At 44.2% G+C, this 17,100-nt stretch overlaps 1 protein-coding gene across 9 annotated transcripts in view; it reads left to right on the forward strand.

The window, feature by feature from the left end:
• The first annotated feature begins 261 nt into the window (after nt 1–261).
• Nucleotides 262–17,100, forward strand: part of ASPH (aspartate beta-hydroxylase) — a 191,779-nt gene continuing 174,940 nt past the window's right edge. For 2 of the 9 annotated variants that reach the window (XM_075920638.2, XM_089776247.1), the window contains exon 1: nt 266–458. In XM_075920638.2, the coding sequence (XP_075776753.1) occupies nt 392–458 (67 nt within the window). In that variant the 5' untranslated portion in view covers nt 266–391. Of the gene's footprint in view, nt 459–17,100 lie in introns of all 9 variants that reach the window. The other 7 variants (XM_075920639.2, XM_075920632.2, XM_075920630.2 and 4 more) reach the window with 7 other exon arrangements.

Raw genomic sequence — 17,100 nt, forward strand, 5'->3', positions numbered from 1 at the left:
TGAAGCCTGGCTTCCCCACACCCGGCCAAGCCGCCCCGCCCACGGGCGCCCCTCGCTCAGGGGCAGCGCGCGCCGCTCCTGCTGGGTTGGAAGCTGAATCCTCGCGAGAGCGCTCCCATGTTGCCACGTTCCAAGCGCCCGGTTTCGGCACGGAGAAAGAAGCGCAACGCATCCCACCCAATCCTTTTGTCCGTACCAATAGAACGCACACGATGCCCCGCCCCCTTCCGGCGAGAGCGCTGCGATTGGTGGAGGTGGCTCTCAATCGGCTTCCGAAGGGGGTGGGTCCTTTGGCCTCAGCCCCGCCGCTCACGTAGGGTCGGTTGGGCGGGTAGCGGCTCCTCCCCTTGCGAGCGCGCGCAGTCCCCTCCGCTACCTGACAGACGGTGACATGGCTCCGCGCAAGAGCTCCAAAGGCACCGGTGGCGGCAGCAGCCCCAGTCAGGGGCCCAGGAGAGGTCAGTGCCGCCCACCCGCCCGGCCGCGGCAGCCCCGCCCCGTGTCCCGCGCCGGGGCTGGGCTTGAGCAGCAGGCTGTGGGGGCAGAGCCGCGGGACGGGGCGGCTCCTGGGAGCGCAGGCGGGGTGCGCCGGGCAAGGGGATGCCGCTCCCCGAGTGCCCGGCGGCGGGGGCCCGTCGAGCCTGCAGCAGCCTCGGCCCCTGGTGCCCCGCGGGGAGTGGGCGGGGCGGGGATGTTGGGGCCCCGCGGGACTGTGGGCGCCGCTCGCTGCGTTTTCGAAGTTGCCGCTCTCTTGAGTGTCTGGCTCCGGTGGCCGGGCCTCGCTGCACGCTGGGCTCGTGCGGGAGTCCCGGGGGGCAGGAGGTGAAAGCGGCGGGTGGGTGCGGGAAAGCGTCGGCGGGGTTTGTGCGCGTGTATCTGCCTCCCTCTGACTGCCTGGTCACCTTCAGCCTCCTCCATGTGTTTACGTGTCAACTCAGCGCTTGGAGGGAAGGGAGGTCGGAACAGATGGTTTAAATCTGTTACTCAGATTTCATTTATTCCCCTTTTTGCTCGAGTTTGAAGTGGAGGAGAAGCTTAGCGTGTAGCTGAGCAAACAGAGGAATTCCTCATTGCAGAGGATTAATCATGAGTAGAGCTGCATGTATTACTAGGTGTGCTTAGCCCAGTAATTTTAAACTTAGAAGTCTTAGACAATCAAGTCTAGGAGTGTCTTAAATTCCTGAATAAAAAGCAGGCTGCTTTTTGCAAAGAACTTTACAGTGAGCGTTGCAGTGAGTGAAAAAGTGCACTTTGGCATATTTTTAAAATAAGACTGCTTTTAGTCACTTGACACCACCATGTATAAAATACTGATGTCAAAGTATTCTTTTGTTACCGTAACTGTCAAGTTTTTATCTCTAGTAATCTGAAGGCTTTTTAATTAGCTGTAAATTAGAAAGTGCAGATATAAAGGAAGATTTATTTTCAGAAAGTAAGACATGAGCAACTTGAAACTGGGTTAACAAAACTAACAATAGAATTAATAATTTTTTACAGTAAACTCACATAAAACAAAGTAAACTTCTGGGAGGAAAATACATGTCAGGTGAAAGTATATTAATGCCTTTCTGGTAGTTATATAACTGTACAGGTTGTAAAGAGCTGATCTCGTTAGCTTTACGGTGAGCACGCTTTGTGCCTATACATTGTTAGCTCTGTGGACTTCTAATTTTTCAGTTTTATTTATCACTACTAGCATAGATACAAGGTTGATCACATGTGATCTCAGCCATGTGCATAGTACTAGTAGAACTTACAGTGCTCTATCAGAGGTTTATACATATGGCATTGTACTTATTGATCATTTTGATAATTGAGTACAGTGGTTTCAAATGACTCTAAAGAAACAATGTGGTTGAAGTAATATCTTTTATTGGGCCAACTTTTGTTGGTGAGACAAGTTTTACAGTTATACAGTGCTTAATTAGGTTAACAGCTGGTATGCCCCTTAAATTTCTCTTGAACAATTGATCTGGGAATTATGGGTGTTTATTATAATAATCATACAGCAACAGGAAAGAGCTTATTTCAGTTTTAAATTCTGTAAAATGCGTCTTTTGAAAAACAAGACATTAAAAATGCATCCTGTATAGAATCTGGGCTACTATAGAGAACTCCAATACACCTTCCAAATTTGTTTTAACATTTCAAGTTAAAAAAGCCTGAAACTCTTGATCATATTTACCTATGATGAGTAAGAACTTTTCCCAAATATTTATTAGGGATGTTAAAATGCATTTATTTAGGTAAATGTTTACCTGCTGAAAATTTCAGCAGATACACATTTACACATGGGGGGAGGGAGGGGAGTTGGGCAGCTCCCTAGGAGCTGGTGTGCGAAAGACAGCTCCCTGTGCATACTGGCTCCCACGGAGCCACATCTTCCCCACACGCTGCTGCCTCTGCATCTGATACAGTGTGGGGGGAGGAGGCTACATGTAACCGTGTACACGTTTACACATTCATATCCTTAATCATGTGTGCAGTTGACCTCTGTAAAATCTGTCCTTTTATTTTAAAAAAGACTTGGCCCGTATGCTTACATAGGATCCCCTTCAGTTGTGAATGGTGGAAACCAGTGTTTCCATATTTTATTTGGCCAAGGAACTCTTTTAAAATTTAAAGAATTTTGTAGAACCCCTAATAACAGTCTAATATAGGCTGCTAAAAAATAGACCACAAATTAGCATTTGTTTATTATTATACTTACTTAACAAGGTCATGAGATCAACCTTTAATTTAATTGCACATATTTAAAAACAAAAATCACATATTTTTTAAAATCATAAAACGTTATTGTAATGGAATTTTCTCGCGGAACCCTTATTTTCACTTCGTGGAACCCAGAAACACCATTTGGGAAACACTGGTGTAAACAGAAGTAAGGAAGGGGTGTCTGCATAAGGCTAGGTTCATAGTAGACCCAGAAGGTTGGCTTACGGTAAGTCAATGGGGAAGTTTCTTCCATAGACTCCATGGTAACTTGAATTAAAGTCTCCAGCAATGTTATTCATGTAGTTGGAGTTGTGTACTTTAGATCTACTTTCTGTAATATTGTAGGCATAGGCTAAGAGCTCTTCACTCCAGCTCCCAGAAAAGAGAGATGTGATGAAGTGGGGAAATAAGTTTTACATTTGCAACATGAGGGTGTCGAAGACGGAGTCCTCTGATTTGTGTGCATCACCTAAGAAAGATTCCAGGTATCCTTTTTTCTCAGAAACTAATGAGGAAAGACTTGTCTTCCCACCTATGCATGGCCAGGGACGCTGGAGTCAATGAAGTCAGGAGGAACTGCAATAGCATTGAATATCATGATATTTGAGCAATCCGTTAGTCATGAAGGTCTGACCCATTGTGGCATTAGTCTCACAAGTAGGAGATGAAATCTGAAACAGAATGAGTTTCTGAAATTGTTATACAAAAGTTGAAATTAATTTAGACTTTGAAGTTGAAATTAAAAAATAGAATTGACTTTTTAAAAATAATGTACTTTTAAGATTACAGAAACTGAATAAAGTGAGTAGAATTTTACCATTCTGAAAAATGTAGATGGTAAAGTATCTTTTAACATAATTTTGATGTATTCATAAGTAGGTTTTTTTTCTGTCATAGATAGGAGTTTATCTACGGTTATTGGTGATCTTCCTGGAAAGTCACACTAGAAAACTTGCACGTGTGTTAACCAATGTAATTCAGTGCATTGGAGCAGAAGTCAGAAGATCTGACCTGTAAAAGTTTTGGAGCTTAATTTCTCTTGAAACAGAATAGATCAGTTATGTTACTATAGTTAAACAAAACAGTGTCTTACAGTATTAAGACTATTACAACTATTACAGTAGACTTCTGATAATCCGGCACCCTTGAGACCCAGGGGGTGCTGGATTATCGGATATGCCGGAGTTTCGGGAAGTATTTCGGCGGGGTCTTTCAGGACCTGCACTGCGTGGGGGGGTTGGCAGGGAACGGTGCGGGGAGGGGTGAACCCTCCGCTGTGTTGCAGGAAGGGGGTGGAAGCCCCACACAGCTGGCTTGCGAGTGGCGGCGGTGGAGAGGAGGCAAGAGGCAGGCAGCTGTTTAAGGCGGGTGGGAGGTGTCGGTGGGGAAACGGCGTAGCAAGGGGTGAACTCTCGTATTGCGGGGAGGCAGTGGAAGCCCCTTGCAGCCGGCTTGCAAGCGGGAAAACTCAGCTGCTGGCTTGTAAGCGGCGGCGGCGGAGAAGGGGCAAGAGGCAGGCAGCTGTTTAAGGCGGGCGGGGGTCAGCGGGGAATGCTGCCTGCCTCTCACCACCTCTCTGCCGCTGCTTCTGGGCAGCTCCAGTTGTCTGGCTGGCAAGAACATTTCCGGGTTCCAGTAGGTGCCGGACTATCAGGAGTGCCGGACCACTGGATGCTGGACAATTGGAGTTTTACTGTACTTAGTTATCATTGCAAGAGGGACCAATTGAGAAATACATGCCCTTTGAAGAGGGGTAAAGTGTATTAGTTCCTGGTTTAAATCTAACTATTTAGCATTTGTATAAAGCATCATTGTACAGGATGCTTTTTGGGAAGAGGCATAGTATTTACCCCAAGGAACTTAAAATGAAGGGTAGTGAAGCAATATAGGGAGGGTAGCCAAACTTACTGACTGTCTATGTTGCATACAACAGTCTTGAGAAATTCAAGAACAGGTGCACACCTATGTAGTGTCTTGGCTTCAGCCCTGCTCTTGCGGAAGCCCTGAGCCCCAGTGGGTGTGCCCTGCGTGGCTGAACCCAAGACCCTCTTATCTGTGGAACAGAAGACCCTTCCTCTACTACCCTGCTGCAAGGTAGAGGTTCCAAGCATCCTCCCTCTCCTCGACTGGTATGTAGAGAATAGAGAGAGGCATGGCGGGCTCTGTGAGATACACTTCAATGGTAAAACAGCCACATGTGGCTTGCAAGCCACAGTTTGGTCACCCTTGCAAGATAGTTACATGGTATGGGGCAGAGGACAAGTAGGGGAAGAAGTTTTGTACACGTTAATCTGAGGTCGATTTGGTTTACAAGATATTCATCACATGAGTTTCTTCATTGGTGTAGATTTTGTAATTGCCATTAGAATGTGAAAGTCATTACTGACTGCTTCACATCTTTAGATATTAGTATGAAGTAATCGAATGCTTATGTTCTTTACATTGAGAAATTATGGTGATTTTCCTGCAACTGTTTTTTCCTCAAAGTTGGTACAAACAAGCTGCTGGGCTCTTACTACATTTAAAATGCAGAGCTGCAATGCTGGTGGTTTCCAGAGCCTGCATGAGCCGGGACCATTCAGTCCTGGCTTGAGCCAGCTCCTGGCGCTACCCCTGCTATGACTCTGCAGAGCAGTCCTTATCGACTAATCATATAGTCAATATGAATTTTATTAATGACATGATTATTCAGATAATCACAATTTAACATCTCTATTTAGGATCAGATTTATGGCATTTTCATTTGGATATGGCTTGTTATAAAAACTTCTGTATTAGAGATGTACTTTAGTAGTGAAATGGATTAGAAAGAGAAGATTGGCTATAAAGGTTAACATTCTAAACTAGAGTTTTCAGCATGTTAGAATGTGCATATCAAGGGTTTGTGATATGATAGAGCAGGCCTAATATATGTATCTCTGCAAATTTGCGGGTAGCCTTTTTTTAATTCACCCTCCCCCACTAAAATCTAACTCCTTATTAAACGTTTGCAGTTCTCTCTGAATCATAACTATAACTCTCCTTATCAGAACAATGTTCTATTTATTTTCATTTATTGTCTGAGACTGGCTTTCGGAAAAAGGTTCAAGAACCTTCTTATTGGTCAGTTAAATATAACCTAGGAAGTATTTTTCTAACCCATGTCAGTTGGTGGCTTGCTTTTGCCCTCATCTAAGTCCTTCACATTTCTCTTATAAAACTTGATTTAATATCTATATGCATAGAATCTAGACTCCCCAATGAGTGACTGATACTCCATTATGCTATGGACTACCAACCAAACAATAAAAGACAGCATCTGATGTCTGCACCAAGTTGCTTACAGTTTACGTATACTAGATAAGCTCAGAGATTTCCTGTTGGAAAATTTCTGGGGGCTGCTGTTAGTGGGGAGGTTAATGGATGGTTCCATCCTGGAGGAGGGTGATGAGGTGGTATGTCAGTCCTATCCTAGGGGATATATCTATATTGGTGGGAGGCTGTGATGAACAGGAAAGTGTTCTGCACTGATGGCTGGCCCAGTAAAGGGCCTGGCTCACTCTGTACTCAGCTCTTTTCTAGGTTGTTACTACTTCGGTCCATCTGAGATTGATAACTTGGTGATTATGATAACCTTCCCCTCACAAGCATGGAGGAGACATTCAAGCATCAGTTGGCAAAGAGCTATGATATATGTTGCTCCCCTTTCTCATAGCAAATGATGTTCTTGGACAAGAGAGACTTATGTTCAGTCTGGCTTTCAATAGTCCTTACAAGATCAGAGGAGGATTCTCCAGTTATTTCAGATTAGTGGAGTGATTAGTTCTGTTGTTTTTCTTTTTCTGTAGTTTCCTGCAAACTTCTTTAAAGGCAAGATTGGAGACCTTTATCGTCTCTTTAATTTTATCTCTTATTGCAGAACTACTGTTTGTGGTATGTAACTATTGCTGAAAGGTAGCTTGTGTAATATTGACTCTTAAAAAAGGGCTTCAGAGGTAATCCTGGCTGTTAGAGGCTGGTGAGCCTGACTTACGTACCAGGCTAATTGGTATAAATCCTAGTACAGAGTAGAATGATGAGACACCGAACACAAGATATTGAGGAAAAATAATCCTGGCTTTTTGTAAAGGAAAGTTATGCCTCGACAATTAATTAGAATTTTTTGAATGTCAGCAAATGTGGGCAAAGGTGATCTAGTTCATATAGCAGACTTGGCTTTTTAGAAAGACTTCTATAAGATTCTTCATCCAATGCTTTTAAGGAAACTAAGCGGTCAAGGTATTACAGAATACTGTCATACATCAGTAACTGGTTAAAATATAGGTAACTAGCTGGACTTACCCGGTATTGCCCGGGAAGCTGGAGGAACAAAATTTAGAAAAACAGAAGCTGGTCCTGACAGCCTCCTGCCACACCTCAGCTGCCAGTGCCTGACATCTGGTCATTATGGCAGACCCCCATGCTTTTCTACTGCTGCATAAAGCAAAATCTCTGACTCAAAAAAGAGGCATTGCTATGTTGAGAATCAGAGTTATTTGACTTGGCAAACTTAGATATGAAAGTCACAATAGAAACTATGTCTCTGTTTTCTTCCTGTGGGCTTCATTTCTCACTCACTCCCTGCAGGATTGTCCAGCCCCACTTCCTTCATCCTCCTACAATCCTGCCCTCTCCCCACTCGCTCCCAACGGTCCAGCCCCCCCGGACCAGCCCACTCCCCAACGATCCAGCCCCCGCAATTCTGCCCTCTCCCCACTCGCTCCAGCCACCCCATTCATTCCCCGCTCTCACTTCTGGGTCCCCGATGCATCACCTTCCAGGCATTTTTTGAAAGTGGCAGATGAGCGGTAACACCAGTCCCGCCCCCTCCACCTACAGCGAGTCCCGGCAGCAACCCGCCCGCCCATTGGTCGGCCACCGGGCCCTGAGCCAATCGCACTATTGAAGAGGGGCCTCCACATGCTTCCAGAAATGGCAGGGCAGTTTTTTTCCCCGCACTACCAAGCTCTGTGCAGCCTCAGGGAGAGGTGTCGGTCTCATCTCTTCCCTCCCACAGTACCTTAACCTTTCTTCCAGGAGAGGGTTTTATCCCAGGGTGAGTTTGGTTGCGGTAGGTCTTATAGTGTCCAAGTTATTAGAACACAAACATTCTCCTTTATATATTAGATAAAGGGTAGCAATAAAAATTCAATTTTCACAATGGCTAGAGACAGTGTTCCCTCTAAACTGTGCACTTGTGTGGCCACTTGAGAAATTTAGATGCTGCCCAACTGGTTAGCAGAGTGCCCATAGCTAGATTTTGTGTTGCTAATGGGGGTAACAAACTCAGAGCTGGTAGGTAAGGTCCCATGGGAACCAAGACAAAGGAAAAACAACTGAAGAGAACTGGCAGTTTTTCAAAGGGACGTTATTAAAGGCCCAGAAGAAAACTATATCATTGTGTAGGAAAGATAGAAAGTATGGCAAAAGACCACTTTGGCTTAACCATGAGATCTTGCATGAACTAAAAATAAAAAATGAGTCATATAAAAAGTGGAAACTAGGTCAAATTACAAAGGATGAATATAAGCAAATAACACACACATGCAGGGGCAAGATTAGAAAGGCAAAGGCACAAAACAAGTTCTATCTAGCTAGAGACATAAAGAAGACATTCTACAAATATATTAGAAGCAAGAGGAAGACCAATGACAAGGTAGGCGCATTGCTCAGTGAGAAGGGAGAAACAATAACAGGAAACCTGGAAATGACAGAGGTGCTCAATGAGGGAATAATACCCTCCTCGCCACCTCAAAAAAACCTCAACACCCCTCTGTTCCATACTTTCCTCACCCATACCCAACAACTATCCAAATTCACATCTAGACTCCTTTCCAGCAATTACTTCCTTCTACCTCAACTCTTCTGTTATATTTGCACTGCTTCTGAAGAGTATGGGAAATATAGTATTGTACTGTAGTTTAAATGAATTGTTATTCAGTGTTCTGTATTAACATATCTAGTAAGGAATTTGCTTGTCTAAAACCATTTCTTGAATATTTTTTTGTTGACTGGAGTGTTACAGGCACACTTGCTGACAGGAATTTGAAATAATTAAAACTGGTGTTACTATATTTTGGTTTTTGCCAATAAAATATGCAGAATTGGAAAATATTGTGAGCAGAATTTTTTTAAGTTTTTGGTGGAGGATTCCTCCAGGAGTAATACTAATATGCATGCATACTAGGATGATGTACTACTTTAATTATCTGTTTGAAACTGAAAATAAAGATATACAAAACTGTAGACAAATCCTGTATCTTTGTGTTGCCTCATCTCCCTTCCCTGTTCCCTCCAAGGTCTTTGAGGAAGCTGATTTTTTTTTCTAGTGTTTTGACTTGCTCATGTGTCAAACACCTTGTCCTCTTCTCCACTGTTTTGTCTACATTATGCCCCTGGCTACATCTTAGCCCTCAGATCTCATCTGTGCTTTGCTCACCTTCTTTTCCTAATCTCATCGCATAGCTTTTTCACTGCTTCCTGCTTCTGGAATGGCACACTCTTTATCATTCAGCATCCTCACTCATTCTCTCTTGAAATCCCTCCTGACACCTACTTTATTGTATCTCCTGGTTTTTTTTCTTGCTCTATTTCAGTCTCCTATGCCTCCCTTGGTCTTCTTTTGATTTATAAATTCTTGAAGGTAGCAATTTTTTAAAAGAACTTTGTAAAGACTTACTTAAAGTTAGTGCTATGTAAGTGTTAGGGCTGGGCTGATGGCCCAGTGTGCCTCACCCCATTTCTAAATTATGTGCCAGAATTAATTGTACTGTTCAGTTAAATCTGTTCAGTTTTTTATTTCACTTTTAAATCAAGATAAAATCTTTTCTTCACAATTTCCAATAGCAATTACTAAAAAAGTGTGGATCTTACTTGATCACTTAGTACAATTTCACTACAATGACAGAATACCTACTATTTGTACTTCGTTAGTTTGGCCCTTATTGACACCAAGCTGCATTATGGGAGTTTTGAAACACCTGTTTTTAAATTTTGCAGATACTTGAAAATGAAGAGATGGATACTGCATTAACAAGCTACTAGCTGGGGGGGCTGATCAAATCACTATTTAATTAGTGATGTTGGCATGTAATTGAATAGTTGTGTAACTGCATCAAATTTTAGAGGTTATATGACTATTTGATAGTTTTCAGGGGCAGGGCTGGCAGCCAGTGTGCTCCTGGCCTCACTCCTGGAGGCCTGGGGAGCCCCCTGCCACCCTGTGTTGTTGCCTCTCTATCAGAAGCAGAAGTATGGGGTGGCAGGAGGGAGCCAATAAGCATTGGAAGCCGGTTTAAAAAACTGTTTTCCATGCAGACCAGCTCCCGCCTGCTGCCTCTTGCTGCTGCCTCTGTCTGTGGGAACTCAGGCCCCACCCCCCCAGCTGTCCATGTTGAGCCTGCACCTGCAGTAGATAGAGGCTACCTTGTAGCAGCCTCCCCTTCCCCTCCTAGGGTACGTCTAGACTACAGGCTTTTGTCGACAGAAGTTTTGTCGACAGTGTCTGTCGACAAAACTTCTATCGACAAAGAGCGTCTAGACACATTCAGTTCTGTCGACAAAGCAAGCTGCTTTGTCGATAAACCCTGTAGTCTAGATACAACCCTACATGCAATAACACCTTCTGTCGACAGAACTCTGTCGACAAAAGGCGTTATGCCTCGCAAAATGAGGTTTACCAGCGTCGACAAAACTGCTGAGTTCTGTCGACGTTATGTCGACAGAACTCAGCGGTAGTGTAGACACAGGTATAGTTTTGTCGACAAAAGTCCACTTTTGTCGACAAAACTCTGTAGTCCATACACACCCCTACTGTGCTGCTGCCTCTCATAGAGGCAGCGGTCCGGGGGGAGAGGAACAGGTTGCACTGTGGAGGTGGTGCTGGGGGGAGCTGGCTTTTAAGCCACTCCCCTAGTACTAGCTCCTGCCTTCCTCCCTGCCCCCTGGCCTCTGTAGGAGGCATCAAGGTGGGGGGCAAGCTGGTCAGTGAAGCTGGCACATGTGGCAAGCCATCTCCCTATGTGTATTGACTTGGTTGCACTCCATGCTGCTGCCTCTCTTAAAGGCAGGAGTGTGGGGGGAGGGGACAGGTGGAACCAGTGCTCATGGGGAGCCATCTTAAAGCCAGTTGCACATGGGCTCCATCTCCCATCTTCCCCCCTCCTTGCTGCCTATGTATCGGGGGGAGGGAGGATGGAGAATGCATGTAGTTGACAAGTGTCATTATTGAGGGTTAGCCAGCAGCCTGGGGAGCAAGGGATTAACTACACCTAGCCAGTTAGTGGAGTGGCCAGTAGAAATGTAGATAGGAATTTCAAACTGGGACAAAGGAATTTTGGTTTTTCCCTCCTTGGTGTCTCTGTGTGAGTTCCTCTGCGTGTCTCTGTGAGTTCCTCCACATGTCTCTGTCTCTCTGTCTCTCTGTCTCTCTCTCCTTTCCCCCCCCCCCCCAATAACACAGTTGTTCACTTTCTGTAAGTAGGGTAAAGTTTAGATAAATCTGTTAGGTTTTCTTGTTTTATGGTTTGGTTATGGAATCTGATGTCTGTGCACTGTTTAAAAGATGTTTTGGCTTTTGTTTGTAACTAAGTTCTAGGCCCATGGAGTTCTCTCTGAGTATATTTTGTTACCTTTCCATTATGCTTGCAACAGGAATATTGTTGTAATAATAAAAGTTCTTTCTCTTTTCTTTTTATTAACCTGGGACCGGTTAATTGTGTGCCCTGATTTTTACTTTAGGGGTGAGATTTCCCAAATGATCTTTCCCCTGATTTCTTTATTAATACTTGGGTGGTGGCAGCGGAAGTTTTATTCCCAAAATCTAGGCTTTAAGATTTTGGGGGAAGTTTTATAACAAAGCCTGGTAGATAAGGTTTCGGGGTACACTTGCTGGCCCCCACTTTTGCATTTATCATAACAGAGTGGGGAAGGAGCCATGACAACAGGATTAACCAATAAGCCTATGCTTATTGGTTAATCATGTAGTCTTCTATATGTTAACATCCCTACACTTAATGTGGGCCTCTAGTTCTATTTTTAACTACTAATTGATAGAAATACTTGGTTTTTGGTGTCTTAAACCACCAAATATGCCTTCTGATTTTGGACATTGTCATTCTAAACTAGGGATGTCGAATTTCAATTAACCGGCTAATTGAATAGTCAATGGAATTTCTATTGACTACAGGATTATTTGATAAAGGGGGAGCCCGCCTCTGTCATTGAAATGTACAAGAGTGGCTCTTGTACATTTCAAAGCAAGGGGTTCTGCAAGGAACCCATGCATGTGGAATTCAGACCCCTTGCAGACAGGGGCTACTACAGCCATGTGCGTGGGGACTGAAGCAGTTCCCTCTCAAGTGGTGTTCAGACTGCTTTGCCTCTCCCATTGAAATGTACAAGAGCTGCGGGTGACTCTTGTACATTTCAAAGGGAGAGGTGCAGCAGGCAGGACCCTGCTTGAGCGGGGACTTCTTCGGTCATGCTCTTGCTGTTTCTCCTGCTGTTCCCCCATGGAGATGGTGCTGGGAGGAACCGACTAAGTTGCCTTCCCCCTGCACCTGCTCCTCCGCCCTCAGTGCCTCTGATACAGAGGCAGCAAGAGAAGGGGGGAAGTGACTAGTTGAGTAGTGACTTTATTACTGGATAAGCCTAAGCCTAGACACTTACATTCCTATTCTAAACTAGTTTGTCTGCAAAGATTGTAAGTAACTTGTCTAGCTGATCCTGACACTGTCTGTTTGGTTCTGAAAGTCAGTGACTTTACTAGCCACTGGTAAAGTAGTGTCTATTAATTTGGTTTAAATTATGAGAAGAGGAAATTGCATACTGAATGTGGTAGTCCTAGCTCTTAGTATTTCAGAGGAGTTCTTGGATGGACAGACAGATGCACAGACACACAAACTTTCTGAACTATATGTAGATACATGTTAAAATAACCAATTTTTAAATGTCAGTATAATAGACATTTCTTCAGCCTAGTGCAAAGATACTCTTTGCTCAATCTTTGCTCCACCGTGAGACATAAAAATGACTCCTAACCTCAATCCAGAAGTAGAGAATGGGTACTAGAGCTACAAAATCCACCAAAACTGATACAGTTGCATGCTTAAGAGCAATCCCCCAATGTTATAAATATTTAATGATAAATACTTGTGATGGCTGAGCAGGGAACTGAACAAGATACAGCCATTATTTGAGTAGATAGTGGATTACTCTGTTGTAAGTAGCCCAAAATATGAAACAGTTGTATCTCCTGTTTGTCTCCCTCCCTTCACAATTTCTCAGGCTTTTGACACTAACCAGTCACAAGTGAGATCTTCCAGCAAACAGGACTCCCATGGTTTCAAACATTTTTGCCACCACTTTGTCTAATTCTGCTCAGAGGAGGGGGTTCTCCCGGCCCCCTGGCTAACACTTTTGCTAGCTACCTAAGTTTAACCCCTCAGTCACCAGATGCTGGTGAGCACTCCTCCTGTCTATTACATCTATTCAGTGACTGGCTTTGTATCTGGTAGCAGCATAAGGTGAATATGTCCGTCATCCTGCAATGTCACTGTGAACAAAATGAAGAAAAAATGATCAGTGTGATTCCTAAGGCACGGGATTATGGGTTTAAATAAGGTTTGTCTACAATGGCAACTGAGTCACAAAGCTTCTGTCATTCACAGGTGTGTAATGCCCTCCCCCAACAAAAGCTTTGTTGAGGCAAGTGTTAGTGCTTTGTTGGAAAGATGGCTCAATGCCACTGGTAGCGGGTGGAAGATTTTTGTCTGCAGTACTGGCAACCTGTGGTGTTTACACTGCCTGATTTTTAGTGACTAAAAGTTGTGCAGTGTAGACATACCCTAAGAAATCCATAATGGAGAAGTACCCACATTTCTTGGGTATTCTACGGCTGTGAGACAGCATGTTAACTACCTATGTGTGCCAGAAAGAGTTACTTAAGTGTTGCAGAGTAAGGGTAAGTAGGACACTATGTTTACATATAAAGTTGTATTGGACAAAGACACAAAAGCTGCTGCATGTTGATTTGTGTAATTGGTTATGCTTACTCTGTCCTATCTACTAAATTATAGGTCCAGCTTTAGTGTGTAAAGGGCCATAATAAATGTTCTCATGCTTGGTATCTGTTCTCCAGGTTTGGCTCTACAGTAGAAGTCTCCCTGGTAGCAGTCTCGCTCCTGGGGAGCCAGTGAGTTGCTCCAACCCCCTACTGGTTAACCGATTAACCATGTACATCCCTAATACAGGCCTGCCTTTGAAAATCTGAGCAAGTAAAGTTTAGAATCCCAGATATTCAACTGTTGCAATAAAGACAAACTTGTGTAAGTGTATACAGTAAACTTCCGATAACCCGGCACCTTTAGGACCTGGGGCTGCCGGATTATCAGATATGCTGGACTATTGGAAGGTGGGGTGAGGGGGATGGAAGGAGCGGCGTTGCGGAACCAACCCGGCAGCACCCCAGCTGCTCTGCCCTGGGCTTCCCCGAGTCAGCCACTGGTGAGTTTCAGCAGCAGCTGACTCGGGGAAGCCCGGGGCAGAGCAGCTCCAATTGTCTGGTTGCCTGGAGCGCTTCTGGGTTCCAGGAGGTGCCGGACTATCAGGAGTGCCGGACCACTGGATGCTGGACAACTGGAGTTTTACTGTATTATGTAGTAAAAGGTGCCACAGGACTACTGCTTGTATATTATGCAGTGATAGTTTAAGTGAGTTTAAGTCCGATGTTTCTGTAAACTGAAAATAAAGCTTTGATGTACATATGGTCACTAAAAGAATAGTTCAGTCTTTTAAAAAACTTCAATTTTTAAAAATCTGCATTGGAACATGTTACCTCTGCTTAGTGCCCTTGCTAATTCCTTTATTGGATTTTTCATTGTAGAGATCTTATGCAGTGAAGTTCTGATTCTGTTCAGTTGGTTCTTTCCTGATGAAGATCATAATCTGGTAATTTGTGTGGAAAGCATGCAGTGGTTGACTTGTTTTTTTTCTTTCTGCTCTAACTGCATCATATGGACTGTCTTCCTGCATGTAGAATTTTTTGTGACTTTGAAATGAAAAGTGAATATTACCTGTATGAACTCTCTTGCAAACATTCCAGTATGAAATGATCAGGTACCCATATGCTGAACTTCTACAGACTGTAACTTTTGTACAGTTTTTGTTCAGATTTTTAATGTTCACAAGAGATCCTAACCTGTGCCTTGGTACATATTATAACTTGCCTACTACTGCATAGTGCTGTTGCAGGTTTATATCTATTTATGAAAAAGTTTAATACCAAACACTAAGAATGTTGTTGAGTGAAATGAGCTACTGTTTTACTGTATAAACAAAGTGTTCTTTTTAAAATATAGGATGTTGATTGCTTTAAGGGAGAAGAAAAGAATTAAGTTAACCAGAACTTAAATCATTCAAAATTGGCATGATTACTCATCCCCAACTAGTTTGATACCATTTTATTTCCCATACTTAATACTATGAAAAGATGTGAACAGTATTTGGAAAAATATGCTCATGGAAATTGAATGCTATTAAATGAATTCTTAAAGACTGATGGAGAGAAGTGTTACATGTTCTATTATGGATGATGTGAAGAGTTAAAAGTGTTCTAAAAGTTAAGATGCCTAAATAGTGTTAGAGGCCAGAGTTAGACTTCTAATTTATCTATTAAGGATACTTACTTCCAGGGCTCGACAAATAATGTAATCTACTCGCCTAGTCTAGGCTACGTCTAGACTATATCCCTCTGTCGGCAGAGCGATGTAAATGAAGCACTTCGAAATTGCAAATGAAGCTGGGATTTAAATATCCTGTGCTTCATTTGCATAATCACATAATGATGCTATTTTTGAAATTGAAACAGCAGTCTAGATGCGGTTCTTTTGAAAACAGGGCGCTTTTTGGAAAGATCCTGTAAACCTCGACCTGTTTTTGAAAGAACCGTGTCTAGACTGCAATTTCAGTTTCAAAATAGCGTCATTACATGTTTATGCAAATGAAGCGTGGGATATTTAAATCGCAGCTTCATTTGCACTTTTGAAGTGCTTCATTTACATCTCTTTGCTGACAGAGGGATGTACTCTAGATACACCCCTTCTGTTGAACACAAAGGGAGGGATGTAAAAGAGTAGTTGAGCTGACTATTAGCACCCCACCTTTTGCTGCTTCTATATCAGAGGCAGCAAGCCGGGGGGAAGCAGGAGCTGGTGATGGTGGGAGCCAGCTTAAAAGCTGGTTTCCCCCCAGCACTGTTTCTGCAGTGCCGCTTACCACCGCTCCTGCGCTGCTTCCTCTATTAGAGGCAGCAGTGCCGGGGGGAGGGCAGGAGAGGCTGCTCTGGCAGCAGCCCCTGTTTGCAGGAGTGGGAGCGGGGAGGGAGGTTCCCCTGTCCGCAGCAGCAGCCTCTGTTCACAGTGAGCAGGACTAGCTGTAGACAGGCGCTGCTGCTGGAGCAGACTGTTTGCAGCCAGCCACTGTGAACAGGGGCTGCTGCCAGAGCAGCTTCTATTTGTGGTGTCTGGGGCTGGCTGCGAACAGAGGCTGCTAGACCTGGGATGAGCTGGGACTGAGTAAGCCCAGCTCAGTCCTGGCTCATGCCAGGTTCAGGAGCAACCTCCACTGTGGCTCTAAGGATGTTGGCTAGTTGTTAAGAAAGGGTTTGTTAAGTGCCACTTCTTGCTCAGGCTACGTCTGAGCACAACTCCAGGCTGCCACTCTGCACTCTAAAAGGGACAGAGAGGAGCTGGTGTGCAAAGATGCTGGCTCATTCTCTGATCCCCAACCAGGTCTCAGGACAACCCTCATGTGGCCCCTCTGCATTTTTAAAGGGACACAGCAACGGCAACCAGCTTGCACTGAGACAGACAAGCGGGCAGGCTGATGCTGCTGTGTCCCTTTAAAAATGCAGAGGGGCCACATGAGGGTTGTCCTGAGACCTGGTTGGGGATCAGAGGATGAGCCGGCGTCTTTGCACGCCAGCTCCTGTCTGTCCCTTTAAGAGTGCAAGAGAGGGGGGAGTTATCAAGTAGTTGATACTGCTACCTGATAAGCTCCTGCTTGACTACTCCTTCACATACATCCCTATGTGGCTCTGCAGTTTAAATTCAATACAGCCCAGCTACTACTAACCACCAGTTACTTGCCTCTTAACTTCCTTACTGAGAGCTTCAGGTGCTTAACATTTTTGAGAAGCAGATTGCTCTAATGCAGGGGTGGCCAGCCTATTAGAGACGAAGAGCCAAAATAGTGGTGGATAGAGTGTGAGGAGCCACGTACTTGGGGGGGGGGGGGAGGTGAGGAGGAGGTGTTGAGAAAAAAACCCACAAACCACACCAGGGGAAAATAGGTGCTGGTACACCATTT

Source organism: Pelodiscus sinensis, chromosome 2 (genome assembly GCF_052426305.1).
Source record: "Pelodiscus sinensis isolate ZL-2025 chromosome 2, ASM5242630v1, whole genome shotgun sequence".
NCBI lineage: Eukaryota > Metazoa > Chordata > Testudines > Trionychidae > Pelodiscus > Pelodiscus sinensis.